Source organism: Sebastes umbrosus, chromosome 10 (assembly GCF_015220745.1).
Source record: "Sebastes umbrosus isolate fSebUmb1 chromosome 10, fSebUmb1.pri, whole genome shotgun sequence".
Lineage (NCBI taxonomy): Eukaryota > Metazoa > Chordata > Actinopteri > Perciformes > Sebastidae > Sebastes > Sebastes umbrosus.
Window position 1 is genome coordinate 12,610,019 of NC_051278.1, and position 21,400 is coordinate 12,631,418.

At 38.6% G+C, this 21,400-nt stretch overlaps 2 protein-coding genes across 3 annotated transcripts; one reads left to right on the forward strand and one right to left on the reverse strand.

The window, feature by feature from the left end:
- Positions 1-121: 121 nt before the first annotated feature.
- On the reverse strand, positions 122-1,164 carry neurog3 (neurogenin 3). Its single transcript, XM_037782893.1, has one exon. It carries the CDS (start codon positions 937-939, stop codon positions 298-300), a length of 642 nt encoding a protein of 213 aa, XP_037638821.1. The 5' UTR covers positions 940-1,164; the 3' UTR covers positions 122-297.
- A 7,101-nt stretch (positions 1,165-8,265) lies between these two features.
- sgpl1 (sphingosine-1-phosphate lyase 1) lies at positions 8,266-19,781 on the forward strand. Of its 2 annotated transcripts, none has more exons than XM_037783164.1 (14): positions 8,266-8,447; positions 12,386-12,551; positions 13,191-13,258; positions 13,608-13,755; positions 13,882-13,961; positions 14,143-14,271; positions 14,357-14,445; positions 15,560-15,668; positions 15,752-15,850; positions 15,940-16,086; positions 16,304-16,542; positions 16,627-16,773; positions 16,871-16,991; positions 19,201-19,781. In XM_037783164.1, the coding sequence occupies exons 1-14, from the start codon at positions 8,436-8,438 to the stop codon at positions 19,342-19,344; spliced, it is 1,698 nt and encodes a 565-aa protein (XP_037639092.1). In that variant the 5' UTR covers positions 8,266-8,435; the 3' UTR covers positions 19,345-19,781. The 2 variants fall into 2 exon arrangements, with proteins under 2 accessions (XP_037639092.1, XP_037639093.1); XM_037783165.1 differs by lacking the exon at positions 8,266-8,447 and adding an exon at positions 11,328-11,475.
- The last annotated feature ends 1,619 nt before the right edge of the window (positions 19,782-21,400 follow it).

Sequence of the window (21,400 nt, forward strand, 5' to 3'; positions counted from 1 at the left end):
CTTTATGGTCTTTTAGTGAAACTGTGGGTGCAACATGGTACATTTTATGACAAAATTTGTTTTCACTTTAAGTGCTTTTTTTTAAAGAATAAATTTACAGTGAAGGTATAAAATGCTGCTGCACTGATCTGTAAGTTTCGGGCAAATTAAGATGTCAATCAGTGACGTCACTGCAGGTGTTTGGCCCCTGGTAGGTGATGGGAAACATCTGCTCGGACATCACTGATCAGTGTGTCTGGAAGTGCAACAAGGTTTCAACCATAGAGAGCAGTGCAGCAGCTTTTTTATCATGAAAAGTCAACAGTGCCAAGTGTTTTTGACACCATTTTCACCACAGAATGACTTGAAATAAAAGGTAACACAGGACTGATCTCTTGATAGAATCTTACACTTCATTTGATGAGCTAAAGTGTAACAGTCTCTCGGGTCAAAGTCAGCTGAGGAGGAGGAGGAGGATGAGGAGGTCACATAGCCAGACTGAGCAGGTGATGCTGAGTCCCACTCCGCAGAGGAAACACTCGTTGTTGGGCTGCTCAGATCAGATCCCACCGGCAGGTATTGATCAGCCATGCGCAGAGTCTCGGTCAGAGCCCAGATGTAGTTGTGTGCGAAGCGCAGAGTCTCGATCTTGGTGAGCTTGGCGTCTTCAGGCAGCGCCGGCAGGATGCTCCGCAGCGCGTCCAGGGCGGAGTTCAGGTTGTGCATCCTGGATCTCTCTCTGTCGTTGGCCTTCATCCTGCGTCTGCCTCGCTGACCGGACCGAGAACTTCTGCTCTGGGGTTTCAGATCTCTCAATGAGGAGGCTTCACCTGCAGTAACAGTCAGAGGTTCTCCACCGGAGTCCTCTGAAGAGTCTCCAGCTTCAGAGAACCTGCTGAGCGTCACTGCGTCTCTGGAGACGCTCAGCTCGCTTGGTGCGCACGGTGCTTTAGGAGACATCCTGCATGTGCAACCTGAAATATAAGTTAAATAGAATCAAAACTCTGATGCATAACTTAGAAAATTACTTAGAAATTACATCTTTTTCACATTAATCCAATTTTCAGTGTTTGTCTGTAACCTGCTGAGTCTATTCATCTAGGCAAAAAATAATGTTTATTAAAATGTATGTAAAAAAATACAACCTAAAAAGTGCATTAAAACAAATCAGTAAGATATTGTAAAAGAAAGGTGAAAAACAGCTATATAATGTATCTTTAAAAAGTAAATTAACTGTAAAATACTGTGAAATTAAACTGTATTTTTCATTAACAGTACAAAGCTGTAAATTTCAGCGACAGTATAATAATGTTAATTTTACAGTAACATAAAGGCAACCCTGCTGCCAGTTCTTTACTGTTATTTTACTGGGAAATTCTTAACAGTGTAGAGTTTTGCATGGAATTGAGCTCAGAATGAAGATTTGATACTTGGAGGCCAACTATTATGTAAAATTTTGGAAAACTATGTTCCCTTTCATATTCATCCTGTTTTGTATGTGTTTAATATAAGAGATGTGTTTCTGTGAAGAAATTACATCTTTTTCACATTAATCCACTTTTCAGTGTTTCTTGAGGACAAATGCGTTTCTGAGTGGTTTTGGATGAGAAAGTGAAAAAATCTTTTCCATGTTTATACAACTAGCACTGTGCTGAAGTGATGAAGCTTATTCTTATAGTGCAGCTTTTTACCTCAAAATCATTCAAGTGTTAAAAAAAGGAAAAGATAACAGATTTAGACAAACTTCAGATGGATGGATATTCTGTATTTGCACTTACTTGCCAGGTGATGCTTTGGATAAGGAGACAGCCAGTCGTCCTTGTTAATCCTCTCTGGTAGCTGGAGGCAGCGGACAGTGCAAAGGTGCAGCTGACACAGTGAGGGATGGATGCTCATCTCTGTACTTTATATGGCCTTTATCTTATCTTCCACCACCGTGGAGCCTGAATCAACAGCACCTGTCAAAGGGCCAATCAGCTTCAGGCAGCTCGTCCTTCAGCCTCTCTCTTTCTCTCTCTCTCTCTCTCTCTCCTTCTTCACACTGCTCCATTTCTTTGTGTATTCTTTGTTATTTTCATTCAGTGTGCCGGTAACGTGTCAAATATTTTTTGCCAGGTTAATAATAACCATACTTTATACCCTGAGTGAGATCAAACTTTGATTTTCTTGACTTTTCCCAGAAGTGTGCCTTGAAAATCAGGGAGCATTCAGGACCACTGCTGCTTCTGAGATGCTTCTTTTGGGGATCTTATTGTAACTGTTCAGATACTGCTCATATAATAATAATAACATCCTGTCATAAGTCATTTAGTCGTTACTCCATCTCACAGTGCTGGACTTTTGGGTAGAAAACAACATTGTTTCTGATCAACAACATAGAGATTATCACTCAGACCCCAAGCTGGGCTGTATGTTTTTCCATTTAGATTTACTGCAGGAGCTGGAGAGTCCAAGGCATAAAAGAAAAAGCACTGACATAAACCAAAGAAATAAACATTTGTCTTCTTTTTACGCATAGAAATTCTTCATCCACAACCAAGCTCTATAAGAAAGACCTGGCACAGGAGTGTAGATGGTAAATGTTCAGCTCCATAAGTTGCCAATGCCAGTCACTACTTTGTTTTTTACCATCAGTAATAACATAACTCTGTTAATAAAGAGACAATGGAGAGGTTGTCAGCTGGTTGGTTTTTATGCGCAAAGGTGGAATCGAATGAATGAATGAATGAATGGATGAATGAATGAATGAATGAATGAATGAATGAATGAAAGACTTTATTTCGAACATAAAATAAATAAAAACAGATACAAAATAATAACAAACAAAAAAAGAGTAATAGTGTCCGAAAAGGAGTAGGTAGAAGTAAAACTTATATTTCCCTACCCCTTTCTCACTTCTCCTCTAATGACTCATATATCATAGAATGATAATATAATATGATATATAAACTATCCCAGATTTATTCACATCCCAAATTAAATATATGAACAGCATCCCAAGTTTATTTACAACCCACATATCCATCTGGAGTTAAAAAGTAGATATAAACCAACCCTTAATGCAACCCTTATCACAACTCTTCCTCAACCATATACCTCCCAAAAATATATTTTTTGTATAGCTTTTTAAATTACTTATATTTGTGCTCCGTAGGACATAGTTATCATATCACTGTATTTTCTTCACAGAAAGTTTTTTAGGACGAGTTTTGAGTTTACTTTTGCAAATGTTATCAGATCTCCATCTTTAAGGATACTTGTAATGCCACATTTTACGCACTCAACATATTGGCACACATCGTGCTGGGCACATATTGGTCATGGTAACTGAGCAAACTGGCTTCTTGAACCAACTTCAAGTGCACCACAGTATTGAACACTGAGGTAGAAACAACAGCAGCTTCAAGATTATTTTCAAATAATGTGTTTATTATTAAGTATACTGTTGCGTATTTCTGATTGGGCGCACGACCTGGTGAGGTTGGCATTAAATAACGTTAAGCTGCTGCAAGCTGGTCTTTACTTGAGTGTTACCAAAAGCTATGCTGAGGAGAAACGTATCTCTTTGTTAGCTCAGAAAATCTGATCTATATCAAAGAAAATATAACTTTTAATGCCACATATATTTGGACAAACATGTGCTTAATGCATTAGTGCGCAAAGTTGAGGTACTTGGGTAAAGGCTATTACGCATGGGTCCAGACAGCACAGAGTATATGGGAGAGTGAAACCTGTTGTGTGATCTGATAGTACAAAGGCTCTGGTTGTGTGTGACAACAATTAAAGCTCCATTTCTTCTGTAATGTGAGTTTATATGTGCGCGCTATGACATCTCCAAAAACATGTCCAATATGGCCACAAGTCAGTGGCGCATTAGATTTTATAATGTTACTTCACTGTTAGAGAGTTAAAGATTAGTCAAATATGTCAACAACATGCACACACGTTTCAGCTGTGCTTGAGCTCAAACATGATTTACAATTGCCAACAAAGGATCACAAAAAAGCTCTCCTTAACTTTCTGTCTAAATATGTGTTTTGGGAACAATCTGATAACCATATGCTTTCAATAAACTGGACAAATACACCAGTGAGATACGAGATGGTGCCTTGCTGTTATAAAAGGCACGAAAAGTCTAAAGTAAACGGAATATTACCACTTTACAAATAATCATTGATGCCAAATCCATATTGGGATATGGTGGCCAGGTGTGGGTTTGAAGTTGTCAGTGTGTCTCTCTCTTTATCAGTGTGCTGTAAGTGTCCTGCTTGTTATGCAAAGTGTAGGCAAACATAAGCGCCCAGTTGCTGTGGAAATAGCAGATATCGGAGCAAGACTTGGTACGAAAAGTGATTTAACAATATTTAACAATAAACTGAGCAAAGCTCCGGAGCAGGTGATACCTGCCCGAAGCTCCTGATTAATACTTCCTCTACCACTTCACTTTACAGTCCCCTTTGCTTATTTATTAAACGAAATCTATTTATTATTATTTTAGCAAACAGAGGTACCAGGTGGGGCTTTATTTTCGTCTTCAGCTTTTTGTTTGAAGGACGTTTTGAGGGGGGCAATCAAAGTCCAACAACTCGCTGACCAGATTGTTGTCATCCTGAACCAGCAGAGAAGCCTTTCAATGTGCCCCCTCCTCCTCTTCTCCTCTTCTTCTCCTCTTCTTCTCTCTGCCAAAGAGCTGCCAGGAGGGAAGGAAAAAAAAGAAAAAGGGAAACTTCTTCAAGAAAGAAAAAACATCTTAAAAACATTTAATTGCAACCCGGATGCCATATGTACACCTCTTGTGAAACCCCTCAACAATGTGACTGCCTTTTAAGAAGTATGGAGTGCGCCTTTTGGAGACGCGTGCGCTTTTGGAGAGGTGCGCGCGTCGTGACCAGAATGACCCCCAACACACTTTACACAAGAAGTAATTCACTTTTAATGTGCTTTGGAGTTTCCTTTCACAGGCAATGCATTGTACCTCTCACCTCAGCTTTAGAAGACAGTGTACACCAATTACAGTGGAATAGCTGTCCTATGGACACAGTTTGTCTTTTTGTATAGAGTTGAAGCACGAATAGAGCTGTGGCTGCAAGTCGCCCTCTTTCAGCTCCTAAACTAATGCGCCACGTTTTCTCTTTCTTCTGATAGCCTGTTTACGATGTTAAAGCTGGTGTTTGTTAGTGGCTCTTTGTGGAAAAAAAATAACAAATGTGCATTTTCTACAAATATATTAAAAAAATCCTCAGAAGAAATGTAACTTTTTAAGGCTAAATTCATTTTTAAATCTATAATTTAGCCACTGAATATTAGTATTTTTTTGTTCAATATTATATTTATTGTTTTTTTGTTCATTTTAAAACAACAGAACAAACATTCACAAACGTCCCCAATAATAACATTATCGGTACAAAGAAACTTAATAAACCTAATATTAATATAAAATAAGCCAGTATAGATACAGGAAAAACATATTATATACAAAAAATAGATATATAAGTAAAAATAATATACACAAGTAAAATAAATCAAATTTAAAACATTAAAATAAAATAAAATCTGTTTATATATACATATATATACTGTATACATATATACATACATACACATATACACAAACGCAGCATATACACATACAAAAACACATATACATATAATCAATTAAAAAAGTACAATTCAGTCATCATCCTATTCTATCTCCCTTTTCACAATCATCCTGCTCCAGCAATGATACAAATCATATAAAAATCCTCAACTTTACCTCTTACTATGAAAGTCAGTTTTTCTAATGCCAGACTAGAAGACATCTCTTTAATCCAGTTAGGTCTCAGAATATCCTTCCATCGGAAAGCTATGGCTTGTAGCAAACAGAAGTGAATCAGTTTACGTTTCCTTACATTTACTGTAAAGTCTTCAGGGTATATATGTAACAAACATATTTTAGCTTCAGCGGGAACAACACTTTCTGTCAATTCAGAAATCAGCTTAAGAACTTCTTCCCAGAACATCTGGAGCTCCCAACTGAATATTAGTATATTGAATTTTCCATGAAAAGTTCATATACTAGATTTCTATCTTGCAGGGATTTTTAGTAAGTTGATCATAAATAAATATGAATTTAGCTGACTAGTAAGGATGTCTGGTCCCTTTAACTGTAAATGTGGAGCTGGTGGACATATTGCCATTTTTCTCACAACTCTAGTAGCCTAGATTAAAATTACTAGTGAAATCAACAGAATAATTCATTGTTAGTGCCAGCCCACTCTGAAGAGTGATATAGCAATTGTATCCCAATCAATTATAATTAGCCTACATTTACTTTTACTTTAGAGAAAATAAAAAAAAATTCTAACAAATAAAGCCTTTGTCATGTTTAAAATGTGCATAAGGAGCTCAGTAGTGCACAAACTACCCAGAGCAATTTAACCCCTGTGGAGCCTCACCAACAGTACAACCCTGCCTGTATAACAGAGGATAGGGATAATAATCAGCAGCATGTCACATACAGTTACAGCCACCATGTGCACCACAGCCTGAGCTCACTGGAGTTATTGTTTAAACAATGTTAGTCCATTCATATTACATATTATTATCATTATTTGAGTAATACCTTTGTTGTTTTTTATATAGCAATATTTTCACTTTATCAGTCAAGCTGCAGCATTCATACTAAATAATAAAAGTCATTCCTTTTAATTAAAAAAAAAATAATCTATCTAAACTAGAAAAGAGATTTGATTTCCATCATATTGTTGTTGTTGCAGTGGCAGTGCTCGGCTGCTCTGAGGCGCTGTTTTCACTCCTAAGAAGAAAACAACTTATGCATGTCATTGCAAAAGCAGCACCAGACGATGCCTTCAGGTAATGTCCAAACAATGGAAACTGTAAGTAGAATAAAGGTGAACATCACACCACAGTTGTAAATGAGTGTGCCACAGAATTATCGCCATTATATTCCTGTAATTTTATTTTATCATTATTTTTTTTTATTGTTACATAGTTTACTTACTGTTACATGTATCTATTAGATATGTTATATGTGATGATTACATTGTCCGAATTGTTGTTATTGTCCCATTCTTGAGTTATAATGTTGATGTTATTGAATAAATAGATACAAAATAAAATACTTTTTTTTTTTAATTACAAAATTTTAAAAATAAAAAAATAAAAAAATAAAATACAATATTCTGGTTCTAATAAATAACTAAATAATTAAGGCAATTTAATTGTGATGCTGACCAGTTGGTAAATTAAATTTTTCAGATAAATTTAAGGATTAACATTTACTTTATGGGTTGAGAAAATTGCTCTACTTCTTAGGCTAAAAACATTGGAATTATGTGGTCTTTGCACACTATATATTTATAATATAATATATAATTATAATTATAATGCAATATATAAATATAATAATTATAATTATAGGTCTGTTTTTGTTAGCTCATGAAAAGTTGATGTTTTCATATGACAGAGACCTTCATGTGGAGAATATTTTTTTACAGACAACAAAACGGAAACATAATGCATAAAATGTAAAAAAAAAAGAAAATATTTTTTTTTAAAAATACATAAATAAATAAATAAAGATAAAGATAAACTGAAAGAAGAAAGAAACAATGCTTTTGTCTGTTATTATTTATATTGAATGCAATGGGAGCATACAAAAACTAAATGCATAAAATGTAAAAAAAAATAAAAAAATAAAGAAATACATAAATAAAGAAATAAAAATAAAGATAAACTAAAAGAAGAAAGAAACAATGATTTTGTCTTTTATTTGTTATATTGAATGCACTGGGAGCATACAAAAACTAAATGCATAAAATGTAAAAAAAAAAAAAAAAATGTAAAAAAAATACATAAATAAATAAATAAAAATAAAGATAAGCTAAAAGAAGAAAGAAACAATGATTTTGTCTGTTATTATTTATATTGAATGCACTGGGAGCATACAAAAACTAAATGCATAAAATGTAAAAAAAAAAAAAAAAAAAATGTAAAAAAAATACATGAATAAATAAATAAAAAGAAAAAAGAAACAAAAAGAAGAAAGAAACAATGATTTTATCTGTTATTATCTCTATTGACTGCACTGGGAGCTGTAGTTTACAGAGCAGCACTATAACGCAGCATTAGCTCTTTCCTAACTCATCAAGTTGTGAGCGTCACAACTTGCACCGCTGCTGATTCCAACAGTAGATCTACAAATCATGCGGCGTCACCGCGGACAGAGGTGAAGACGTCACCGCAGCGTTGTCAGATCTGCGCATGCTCAGATTGCGCAGCAGTGTTATCAAACCCCTGCTCACTTCCTGAATCAGGGCTAGCTTTCTGCTGCTCTGCTGCTGCTGTGTTCTGGTAGTAGCATGTAGATGAGAGCAGAAGACTCGAAGCAGAGCTGCTGGAGGTGACTTTACCGAGCAGCAGACACATAAAGAGGACTTTGGGCGAGAGTTAACATGGATTACTGGGTAGGTGTCAACTCACTTTGGTCTGTTTAGTCAGTGTTGATGCACACAGGAGGCTGCAGCTGCTAGGACGCTTTGAGAGGCTTGTTTATCAATAGTGAAGCTATGAGCTGACTTGTTTTGCTCTCAGGGGGATGCTCCAAACTGTGTGTTATGAAAGCTTTACTTTACTGATTTATGGATGTTTTTTGCAAGAAACCTACATTGACACTGAAATGTGACACTTTACATAAGATGTTCCTATAATAATAAGACATGTTCCTATAATAATAAGACAATAAAAGAGCTGCCACATAACTTCATGTTCTATTAAGTTAAAATCAGATTCTCTTTTTTTTTGGATGAGGTGCATGGTAGTGAGGATTACAACTCCTTCCCTATTGTTTATTGTAGCAGCCACTGTTTAAAATTAGAGATCCTGTTCAACTTAAACCAGCAGGAAGCTATAAACAAAGCACTACTCTTCTAGTGCTGCTGCTGCCACCAGAGAGCTGCTGTGGAGATTTGTGGGGTTTTTCCTTAAAGGAGCAGAATCAAGTTTTTTGTTGACTGTAGATATTAGACAGACAGAGGAGTCATTCAGCACTAGGGGGCAGCTAGTCTGGCACATAATCTGCTGTCAGTGCAAAGTTAACCTCAAAACTGTCTTGTCACAGCCTCCGGATCAATCAAAAAAGGAAGAGAAAGAAGAAGTGACACCTAGCCTGGTAGCCTAATTTTGGCCTAAATGTCAGTTCATGTCACAAGGCTCTGCTGACAGTTAAAGGAAACACCACAGCTGCCACATTCTGGGGAGCGCTGGTCACCCTTTAATAAAAATAATAATAATAATTAAAAAAAAAAAAATGGGTGGGCACCCTTCCTCATTTTCTACATTGAGGTAACAAATAAATAAATAAATACAGTTTTCACCCCTGTAACTCTCTTTCGCACACTTTTTCATCAGCTCGGCCGCATTTATTCCTTAATAATTTAGTAAATTGTCGTGAAACTGACTAAAAACTTTTCGACCAACAATATCAGGGACCTATTGTTTATTCATATTATAATAACTAAAGTATTTATGAAAATAAAAATCTTAATCTTTTGTCTTGAAACCACTGTGATGTCTGATGTGTATTGCGGTTTACGGGGCTAGGGTTAGGATGTATATAGAGAACTGGATACAGCGTTGGATTCGGGGCTCCCGTTCATTCCTATGGGAGTTGTTCAGTGGCGCATGAAGCCAAAATTGCTCAACTGCCGAGTGATAAAGTACCCAGATCTTCCGGCGATCTTCCTTATCCATTGCAAGGCTTATTGAAAGGAGGCTGGGTCACGGGCGGACATGGGTCTTGGGGTATGGGGTATAACACATGCGCAGCGTAACTGAAGCTGTGCGTTGCGATTAGCTCAATTTCGGCGAGTGCAGACCAGATTTTACTGTGCATGTGTTGTACCCCAAAAGACATGACGCGTTGATGACGCGTGACCCAGCCTCCTCTCCATAGGCCTTGATCCATTGGGCCCATAGAGCAGGAGTGTTTCCTTTAACTCCACCTCCCAGACGGAGGAAGGGAAATAACTCTGGATTTGGCTATCAGTGCATTTTACAACGTTTAGGACCTAATGATTTAAATAAGGGCTATTCAAGTGTTCGTACTGGGAAGTTGATTCACCTTGAGAAAAAAAATGATCCACATAGGGGGGGGGCTCTAAATCCGAATTTTGCCTAGGGCACCAAAAGGGCTAGACCCGAACCCTGACCGCTGTAATTATTTCCCCCTGAATGATTTCTGGATCTCTCTTTAGACTGAAAGCCATTGTGATGTTGTTGTGCTCACAGCGTGTTTTCCTCTTGATGTATCCAGGAGCAGCCACCTCACACCCAGTTCATTTCCATGAGAACATGACCTGCCCTCAGAGACAACAAAAGCTCTCCTTACACACAATGATAGTCTTATGTTGTATGAGGGGGAGCAAAGGAATGGGCGTCCACTACTGCTCAACAATGAGTCGGACAATGCTGGTACAAGCGTCTTTGTGTGAACTCGGTATAAGTTTTCCTGAGGCGAAGACAGCATTGACTGGTTTGGGTGGACCTGAAGGCAAAAATATAGACAGAAAAAGTGTTGGATAACAGACAGACTTGGCTTTTGCACTGATGTTACATAACACCATTTAATCTTTTCTTTATGACACATACGTGATGGCTAGCACTCTACCTTTACGTACAAACATGATCGCTATCATGAAGACTCCCCAACAGTCAACACATGTTAATGGCCTCTTTTCCGTTGCTTCTTCCCACTCGGTTCTATGCAGCTGATCAGGCCAAACCTGTATAAGAGCATGTTATCCAAACAGGCAGGTATGGCAGCTGTAGTCTGGGCAGGGGGTGGACTCCTGTGGCCTTCATTCACTAACTAACAACTTGATATTCTCATCATGAAGCTCTTTATGTCAGCGGATGATGAACACAGTGTTTCAGTTGTCTCATTGTACTATTATGGGATTTATATGAGGCGGCGCAGATTGGGATTACTTAAGATCTTGTCTTTTGCACCTTAAGCTTTTCTCCATCTGATTGTGGCTGAAACAAGGGCCCCTTTTATCAAACTGCCTGCTATTGTGTCATAAAGAGAGATAATGGAAAGATAATTTTGCTGGACTTATGAAATAGCCTTTATGGGTCAGATAACTGTGATTATTTCTGTGATTTCAGAGCTCAGTTTGATCTTGAAAACAGCTGCATTCACATTCAGATTGACAAACAAATAATTCAGCATTTATTGGTGATATAGTTCTTTATAGTTCTGTCTATTTTAAGATGAACTTCCTGTCTTATGTGATCTGATGATTGATTGCAAAACATCCCCTCAGCTGGCTGGATGTGTTGTTGCCAGTTTGGGTGCTGGGAGGAGTCTGGTGATAGTACTCCAGGCAGCTCAGAGCGTTTGCTCACTCTCACCTGGAGAACGAAGAGACGGCCGTCTCTACTACTGACAGTATTATTAGTGTGAACTCTGTAGGGCTGACTATGTCTGCTGATGTAAGTACTTACATTTGAGATTCTTAATATTGGGCTATATATAAATAAACTATTAACAGTTAATCATACTTGGATTTTAAACATGTTGCATGTGTTTTCTTTATATTGGAGAGCTGTGTTATTGAATTATAATTACTTTGATGTTGTGGACACTTCAATGTGGAAGTTTGCTCTGGTGTTTGGGGAAGTTTGTTTGTAAAATAAGTTACTTGCCTTTTAACTAGTCACAAAGTTGCTCTTCCTTAAAAGTGAGTTGGAGTATTTTTCTGTTTCATGGAGTATATGTGTGTTTAAATTCAAGGCAAATCTCTCTTTAGTTCTGAATAAGGCTGTAACTAATGATTATTTTCATTGTCGGTTAATCTATTGATTATTTCCTTGATTATTCGATTAGTTGTTTGGTTTATAAAATGTCAGAAAATGGTGAAAAATGACGATCAGTGTTTCCCAAAGACTAAGATGACGTCCTCAAATGTCTTGTTTTGTTTACTGTCATAGATGATTAATCGATTATCCCTAAATAGTTGCAAATTAATTTAATAGTCTGCAACTAATCGATTAAACGTTGCAGCTCTATCAAGCATACTTGCACTGTAGCTTTTCAATCCAGAGATGCCATGCCGTCAGACTGACTGACTGAATAGTTGCACATCAAGATTTAGGGCTTGATATACAGTACTTTATGAGATAATATGCTGAAGTACTACTGTAATTTAATCTGCACATATTCATTGCCTCATTTTGAAATAAAATGGTTGTGATGGTGTCAAACGATGACGATAACTTTCATCAACATTGTATGGAAAAGGTCATTTCCTCATTTTAACATAGTCAGAGAAAAAACGATGTGTAACATATTTGCGGTGATGTAAGCAGCAAAGCAACCACGTATGTGTCTGTGTGTGTCCAGAGTGCCTTGGAGGTGTATAAGGAGATGGTCCTGCTGTACCTGGAGGAGGGCCGGCGGCAGGTCAACTCCCGCTGCGGGGACCTGGAGCCGTGGCAGATCATCGGAGCGACGGTCATCACCACGCTGGGAGCGGTCTGGATCAAAGGCTTCCTCTTCCAGCAAGAAAGTAATCTTTCACACGTGACACAGGGGGGCAAAGTAGGGGGACTAAATCAGGCATGAAACAAGCTTCAAATCTCTTAAAATCATAGAGGCCATGTTCACAAACATTTTTGAGTCAATGCTCCCATTTGGCCTGTTTGACAGCAAGTCAGTTTGGCTGGCATACTGTCGTTTGCAGTAATATTCTCTGAACTGTTAACATCAGGTTTACTGCTAATCTACTGTATGGTATCTCAACATGTGGCCTGAGCAATTGAGTGAATTTGATGAGTTAAAGTTTCCCTAGTAGTCTGCAGTTAGCAGTACTTGTTTCTCTAGTTTATTCGACTGAGTAAATACCTTCAATCAACAAGACTTTCTAGATCTGCTATCTATCAATCAGTCAGTGGTTGAATTCCTCAGCAACAAGCTCAACTCCACCCGTCGTACTTCAGCTCTCAGAGAGTGAAAGTGAGGCTCCTTGAAGGAAACTGTACGTCTTCAGTGCTTTAAATGCTTTGTGTAATATGGCTCTGATTTCCACGGAGCACATCTTGTCTTGACGTGTGATTATAGGTCATAGTCAGCTGTTTTATGTCTGTGGTTGCGTGTGTGTAATGCCAGCCTTTCACCACAGCAGCTGCCTTGTGTTTTTGGCTAATAGGTCTCCTATCCCGAATCAAGAAGCTGTCCTTTCGACTCATCAGAAAAATACCCTTTGTTGGCGCAACAGTAAGTATCAGTGGTGAACGTGTTCCTTCTTTTCCCAGCAGATGTGCACTGACTGTGTCTGAGTCTGAGACTCTTATGAGTCACTGTTGGATGACTGAGTACAGCATGCTGGGAGGAGGAGGAGGGAAGCGGGGGGTCAGACCTTTGGCACACTTAACGTCATGCGCTGGTGATAACGCTCGGTTACCTCTGGTCATTGTGTCAAGTGTTGATAATACAGTAGACACGTTGTCACTTTCAGTCTGAAACACACTTACCTTCACTCATTTTAGGGAATAAACTTTACTTTACTATTGCATCCAGAGACAGTCGACGCCTATAACGTGACTTTGTCCTCTCTTTATTACAGATCCAGAGCCAGCTCAACAAAGCTTTGAATGACATGTCTGCTAGTCTTTGTACTCTGAAGGAGGGGATGAGCTACACTAAACAGCTGCCCTCTAAAGGCCTCTCTCAGAACCAAGTGCTGGACAAAATCAGAGAGTACGAGACTCTGAGTAAGTCATCCGTCATTCCTGAGCTTCATTATCTCTGCGGCTGACTTCCTAAGGAGTATGTCTAGTCTTCATTGTTGATAACAAAACTTGTTTCATATTGAAAAGAAATGTCTTGTGTCGTTGCAGATGAGGTGAAGTGGGAGAAAGGATGTGTTTCGGGTGCAGTGTACTGGGGGGATGAATCACTGACCAATCTCCTGGTGAAGGTACACATCTTTCTATTTAATTGGCATTCCAAGCACGAATAGTCAAGGTTGAACTTGAATACATTTTGATGTTCGCTACAGTAAGCATGACTTACTTATTATTTTGTTTCTTTTTTGTAACAACTCCTGTTCATTCCTTTAAAATAGAGTAATAGATTAACGTCTTTTCTTTTGTTCCCAGGTATATGGAGATTTTGCATGGAGCAACCCACTCCACCCAGACATCTTTCCTGGCGTAAGAAAGATGGAGGCAGAGGTTGTCAGAATGGCTTGCACACTTTTCCACGGTGGACCAAACTCCTGTGGCGTAGTAAGTTATCATAAGCTCACATATTGTATAAGCTGAGGATGGATGGATCCAAAGCATTTCAACAACTCTCTGCCTTTGTGTCCAGGTTACTTCAGGGGGAACTGAGAGCATCCTGATGGCCTGCAAGGCGTACAGAGACATGGCGTATGAACGTGGTGTCAAATACCCTGAAATGTAAGAGGAGCTTTATTAGATATGGTTGATGAGTAATGTTCCCTTTCAAAAGTGAACATTTACATTCACGACAACAACAATACGAATGTCTTTCATATAATCTATAAAAGGCTGACATTTCTTGTAAAAGGTTTTACTATTGAATTATTCATTTCTGCAATCCACATTCCAACTGGTACAGGATCATCTGATTTCCAATTTAGTGTGACACATTTTTCAGCTGTAAAGATTTCCGCAAGCTTACCATGACTAAGGTTTAAATTGGTGAAGTTACCCAGAAGACAAATTTCCGGCTCCGCTAGGAAATGAATCCCATGGATTTGTGATATAATGTTATATTAATTTTGCCATCTTCCTGCAGTTTTAACACCAAAAAAAGTATATATCTCATCTTATGTACTTGTCAACCTTGAATAACATGATGTAGCAGTACTGTACTTAAAGAAACAATGAGTAGGATTTGTCGGTTGCGGTTTGTAAACACAACATTCAAAGTTGGCCCCTCCTCCCCGGCTCAACGAGGGTTAGCGTGCTCGCCAGCGGGTGAAAGCCAACCCGAGATTCACTCTGGTTTTGGAACAAGCTTTGTGGGTTTTCGCCTCAGTATTGGGGCTGTGTACCAGTACCAATAACCAAACCCTTCAAGTGATACCAATACCAATAGAGTACTTTTTTCTACTTCATTTGATACTCATCATGTGAATGGAATCATTCAGTTGCATAAAATGCCACCACTGCATTTATTTATATATGACATCTTGTCATATATAAATAAATTGAATTCGTGCTTATGATCTGGCACCTGGTTGCTAATTTTTTATTGAGGTTGATGCTGAGAAACGTCCCGACTACTGCAAAATAAGAAAATACAGGCAGAGGGCCGCAGGGTCTCTGTAGATCCAGACACCGCCAGCCACTTCTAGTGAGTCATAAGTGATGATTGAGAGGGATTATTTCAGTCTATACATTGTTTTTTAGGGAAAATCCTACTCATTGTGCCTTTAATCATAGCCATGCCAATTAATTCAAAATGTAATACAAGACATTTTAAGGCTTGTTGTTGATTGTGTTCTCCACAGAAGTTCTAATTTTAATTTTTTTCTACTTTGTGCAGTCTTGCCCCTGTGAGCGTCCACGCAGCCTTCGACAAAGCAGCGCATTACTTTGGGATGAAGCTCGTTCACATTCCGCTTGACAAGAAAACCATGAAAGTAGACGTGAAGGTGAGAGTACAGTATACACGGAGGCAGCATGTGCTCATTGACTGCTATTATTAGACATTAATTATTGTTTCTTCTCTTTCAAGGCTATGAAGAGAGCCATCAACAAGAACACCGCCATGCTCGTGTGCTCTGCGCCTCAGTTTCCTCATGGAATCATAGATCCCATTGAGGAAGTAGCCAAGGTCAGCAGTGAAATAATTTTTCCCTGAAAATGTTCTGAAATGAAAACCGGGGAGTGAAATCTCTGATACTTTCCCCTGGTGTGTTCCAGCTGGCCGTACGCTACAACCTCCCGCTGCATGTGGACGCCTGTCTGGGAGGTTTTCTCATTGTCTTCATGGCCAAGGCCGGTTACCCACTCGCCCCGTTCGACTTCAGGATAAAAGGTGTTACCAGCATCTCTGCTGACACCCACAAGGTAAGGAGTGGCTGTTGATTCCCTTCAAATCAATTACTTCTGGTTTGTTCTTTTCCAAACTAAATAAACAAATACACAAGGTTTAAAAAAGGTTATGATATCAAATAACAAATCAAGGAAGTACAAACGTGTAAAGCAATAGTCCTGGAATTTAAAGACCAATGTGGCTCCAGGCCATACTTTTATAGTGACTGTGTGTCACTACATTCCTCTCCAGTACGGTTACGCCCCCAAAGGTTCCTCGGTGATCCTCTACAGTGATAAAGAGTACCGTCACTACCAGTACTTTGTAGCTCCAGACTGGCAGGGGGGAATCTACGCCTCGCCCTCCATTGCCGGCTCCAGGCCCGGAGGAATCATCGCCGCCTGCTGGGCGACCATGATGCACATGGGAGAGAACGGATACATAGACGCCACCAAGAAGATCGTCAGCACGGCACGCAAAATCAAAACTGAGTAAGACACCAAAGTCAAGATGTGTTAAAAATAAAAAATAATTTAAATGACCAACATTTACATATGTTTTTTTTCTATCGACAGAATCCGCAAGATAAAAGGTGTGTTTGTGTTCGGAGACCCAGAGGTGTCCGTGGTGGCAATAGGCTCAGATGTTTTCGATATTTTCCGTCTGTCTAATGCACTGACGACAAAGGGCTGGAATCTGAACACACTGCAGTACCCATCCAGGTACTTTATGTTTTTAAAAAAACATAATAATAATAAAAATGTAATATGATGATAAATGGTCAGAAGTGTAACAACTGTATGATGTTCTCTTCCACAGCATCCACATTTGTTGCACAGTCCTGCACACAAAGTCGGGTGTCGCTGATCAGTTTGTCCGTGACGTCAAAGAGCAGGTCGCCATCATCATGAAGAACCCCAAAGAGAAAACCACAGGAATGGTGAGCTAGCTCTGCTTAAACACGTCATACACGTTATACATGTTTAATTAGTACATTCTTATATAAGTAGTCTATAAAAGAGCAGGTCTATGTACATTTCATGTCACGTAGAGTGAGTTTTATCATCTCAAACAACAAGGATATACAAGGACACTGCAGCACTTGAACATAAAAACTTTATTACAATCGTCATCTACATAGAGGCACGTCCATGAAATTTGACCACTACATTTCCCCCAATCCTAAGAGTTTTTAGGAGCAGTGAACTGCTGTAATGCCCCCGGGGACACTGCAGCACTAAACAAATATACAGAATAAGTGCTCTGTTCATTTATTAGTACAGAACCAGCACACACTTAAGAGGATCTTAACTTGTATACCCCCATGAAGGATCTTTAAGGAGAAGTCCGCACTTTAAAAATAACATTATTTAAAAAATGCTGTAAAAAGACTCTGACGTTGCGTACCACCTAAAATACAAATTCACACCTACAGTTTCCAATTCAGCTGAGGAAATCGGAGAACTCAACTGAGAGGATACTATGTGTATTCAAGCTTTGCATGTATCATTAAGCCAAGTGTAATTGTATTGTGGCATGACAAAACATGTGAAATATGTTTGCCATTCTCATTCTTGCCTTGTTTACCTTGCCGTTGGCACACGTGGCACTTTGTTTTTCTGCTGCACAGGCTGAGCATGTGCTGTTTTGTGAGTCAATTTTAAATGTAGTGGGAACTCCACCCAACAGTTCGTTAGGAGCACACCCGTGAATGATGCGTCACCTTCAGCTGAATAACAGAAATGAAAACAAAGGCCATACATGGAGCAAAATCCTACTGAAAATTAAAATATCAAAATTCATTCATTCATTCATTATTTATGTGATCATTTTGTTCACTCATTCATTTAGTCAGGACATGGCTCATGGAGGCAATTAAGGTACTTTAAAACTGTTAGCGCACGATTGCCACAATATTTTAAAAAAGTCTTTACTCTTTCTCTGAGTCATAACGCAGTCAGCTCTGAACACACAGCTATGATACACATATTTTTAGATTCAGTATGACTTGCACTTTCAATATCATCACAGCTGCGAGAATAAACGTCCATAAACCTACTTAGAAATCATATAAAAAAGACACTCCTTATAACCCTTGAACTTGCCTGAGAATCATAAAATGTTCGTCAGTATCAAAGTAATCCAGTGACGGTTGTCTGTGCATCCACGGGCACACTGCAAACAGAAACTGCTAACAGCTAATTCGGCAGACTTATAATGGTGTTAATTTGACAAAATGTAAATATATATATATAATATCAAGTTATCTAACTTACTGACTCCATTGTAATATTATACTTCATATTTACATCCCCCATAGAATTATGGGAACTGCAGTTTCAAAAGTTAGAGCATAATTATCTACCAAAAAGAAGCAAGACAAAGAAAAATAACAGGAGCAGCTGTCTGTTGATTTTTGTCTGATGGCGGCTTTGAAACCCCCTGGGCTAACACAATGATGTTCTCTGGGGGTTGTTAAAGAGGACGGCTCATTTTCAGGTGCATACTTGTATCTTAGGTTTCTACTAGAATATGTTAACATGCTTTAATGTTCAAAAACGCTTTATTTTTCTCATACCAGCTGTGCTGCAGCACCGATTGGTCAGCAGGCCCACTCTGTTGTGATTGGTCAATCGAACCAAACTCTTTCGGACTCTGCTCCAGCTCCGCTCTAACTAGCTTTGTTTGGGGGCGTGCTAAAGTAGCCGCTGGGCAGGTTATTATGCAAATGTGTTACTTAGTGACATCACCACGTTACGGAAGACGAGGCAGGACTTCAAGCAAGGCGTTTCAGGCAATTCAGGAGCAGTGTTTCTGTGGGGGAGAGTAACTCCCTTTGGCATGGACTTTGCTTTTTCTACCTTCCAGACCTTTTACATGCAAATAAAACTATATAACACACTAAAGGAAAGGGGAAAAAACACACACACATAATAGTTCCTCTTTAAAAGGTATGCTGGGAGATGTAGGAAAACACTAAAGGAAGCGCAGGTAGTCAACGGCAGGTTTATAAGAAAAGTAAATCATCAAATATTTCCTGAAATGCTCTCAACACCAGACTGGTGATAGTCTATTAGTGTAAAAGGAGTATGTGTTTTCTTTGATTACTGTGTACTTGTAAACTCACTTCTGTCTTCTTGTCGTTTCAGGGAGCGATCTACGGCATGGCCCAGTCTATCCCAGACAGATCCATGGTGACGGAGATCTCCCAAGGCTTCCTGGACTGTCTCTACAGCACTGAGGTGCCCAAGTCAAACACCAGCCACATGAACGGCAACGGCAAAGCGCACTGAAGCAGGACTGGGCCCTCGTGGTCCGACCCCACCGCACGCAGGGAAACCCGCTCGCCTCCTCCCAGAGCTGCTCTGAGCTCATCACTCAACGGTTGCCTTATCTTGCATACCTACACCGTACGGGAAAACATCTGCAAAGATCTTTTGAAGCACAAGCCATCGTCATTTTAATCAGCCCAGAGGGAAGTGGCTCACAGAAGAAATGACTGTTTCTAAACGAGTTAGTCTTTTTATTTGATTTTAATAATGTAGTGGAAGTGTGTGTTATTTTATTCGTTTTAAAAGTTCATTTCAATTTTAGCTTTTGTTACATGCAAATGTCTGTCATAATCTCTACTGATTTACATAACAAAACCATTCCTTTTTTTCCCTTTTTTTTTTTTATTACTGCCGGAACATTTCAGCTTGTCGCCATCACCCTTCACTATCTGTGATGACTCAGCAAAAACACAGACCACTGAAAGCTTGTTAAAAAAAGCTGTGCCGCCATCTAGCATGAAACCTGGTGTACTGCTTCAGACTGGCTCCACATGTAGGAGGCCTGTCGAAGGTGAAAGTCATCATCATCATTATGTAGTTCTCTGGAAGACAGCATTTTTAATGTAAAAGCACTGCAATGCCCTGACATGAACATATCAGGTTAATCTGTTAATCACTTGAAACAACAATTCTGATGTTAGTTTGTCTGAAAGCATGAACATGCATGTTCTTTGTTTGTTAGCACTTAGTATGATGACATTCATTTTGTTTTCAGTCTGTATTCGTGGTCCATCTGCAGTGGTCGGATTTGTAGACAGAGGGAGAATGATTTGGATAGTAGGAGCTTTTAATGTCATTAATATAACATAAAATTGTCTTTTAAATTTAATTAAGGGATATCTTGTAACCAGGCTGTGAATACTTTGAAATAATCCAAAACTTATTAGTAAGGCTGCAACTAACGGTTATTTTCATTTTCGATTAATCTGTCGGTTATTTTCTCCAATAATCGATTAGTTGTTTGGTCTATAAAATGGTGAAAAATGTCGATCACTATTTCCCAAAGCCCAAGATGACATCTTTAAATATCTTGATTTGTCCACAACTCAAACATATTCAGTTTACTGTCATAGGAGTAAAGAAACCAGAAAATATTCACATTTAAGAAGCTGGAATTTTACTTTTGTTTCTTGAAAAATTACTCAAACCGATTAATCAGTTATCAAAATGAATTAATCTAACAACTAATCGATTAATCGTTGCAGCTCTACTTATCAGCCACTTTGGTTATTTTAAGTGTTTTTCAGAAATGAAAAAGGACTTCCACACAGTAGCTGGCTTGTAAAGTAAAGCAATGATCTCTTAACAGACTGGACTGAAGGCTGTTTCCAACCCTGGTCTACTGTATATTATCATATTTCCTCTGCAGCCTGCATTTAGTCACCTGTGTACCACTTAGTTTTAATCATGTGTCTCCTAATTCAATCTACCTCAGCTTCTACTCAATGCAAATGTCATTTATTCATCCATTGAAACACATTCAAACAGGGCAACTGTTTCCCATTTCTGACATAATAAACTTCACAATGTTAGGGCCACTTGACAAACTGTTGACAAAGTGTTCTTAGATATACTGAAAAGGAAGCAGATCCACTGTGATAGAGGTTTTTCATCCACAGACTGACGGTTTTATTTTGGGAGAAACCCACTCTCTGCCCTGTCTGATATGTGGATTTATTTTGGGAAATATCCATTCAGCAGGATATATTCACGTTTACTAATCGGTTCTGTAACACCAAAACAACCTTGTCTTCTTCTCTTTTATGTGCTTTTCCTAATATTGCTTGTTGAAATTGTGTATTTCCATGAAATTATTATTTCCGTGTTTGTGCAATAACTTTTCCTTTTTATGAAGTGAAACGAAGGGGAATGCTCTACTATAGATGTTTAAGTCATTATAGAAGCATAATGTTGAATGACATCGTATCGGCCTTGTTAGTGTAATTTAACCGTTTGTGTGACCACTGGGTGTTTATTAATCACTTTAATTTGTGAGCGTTTTGTGTTTTCATCTATT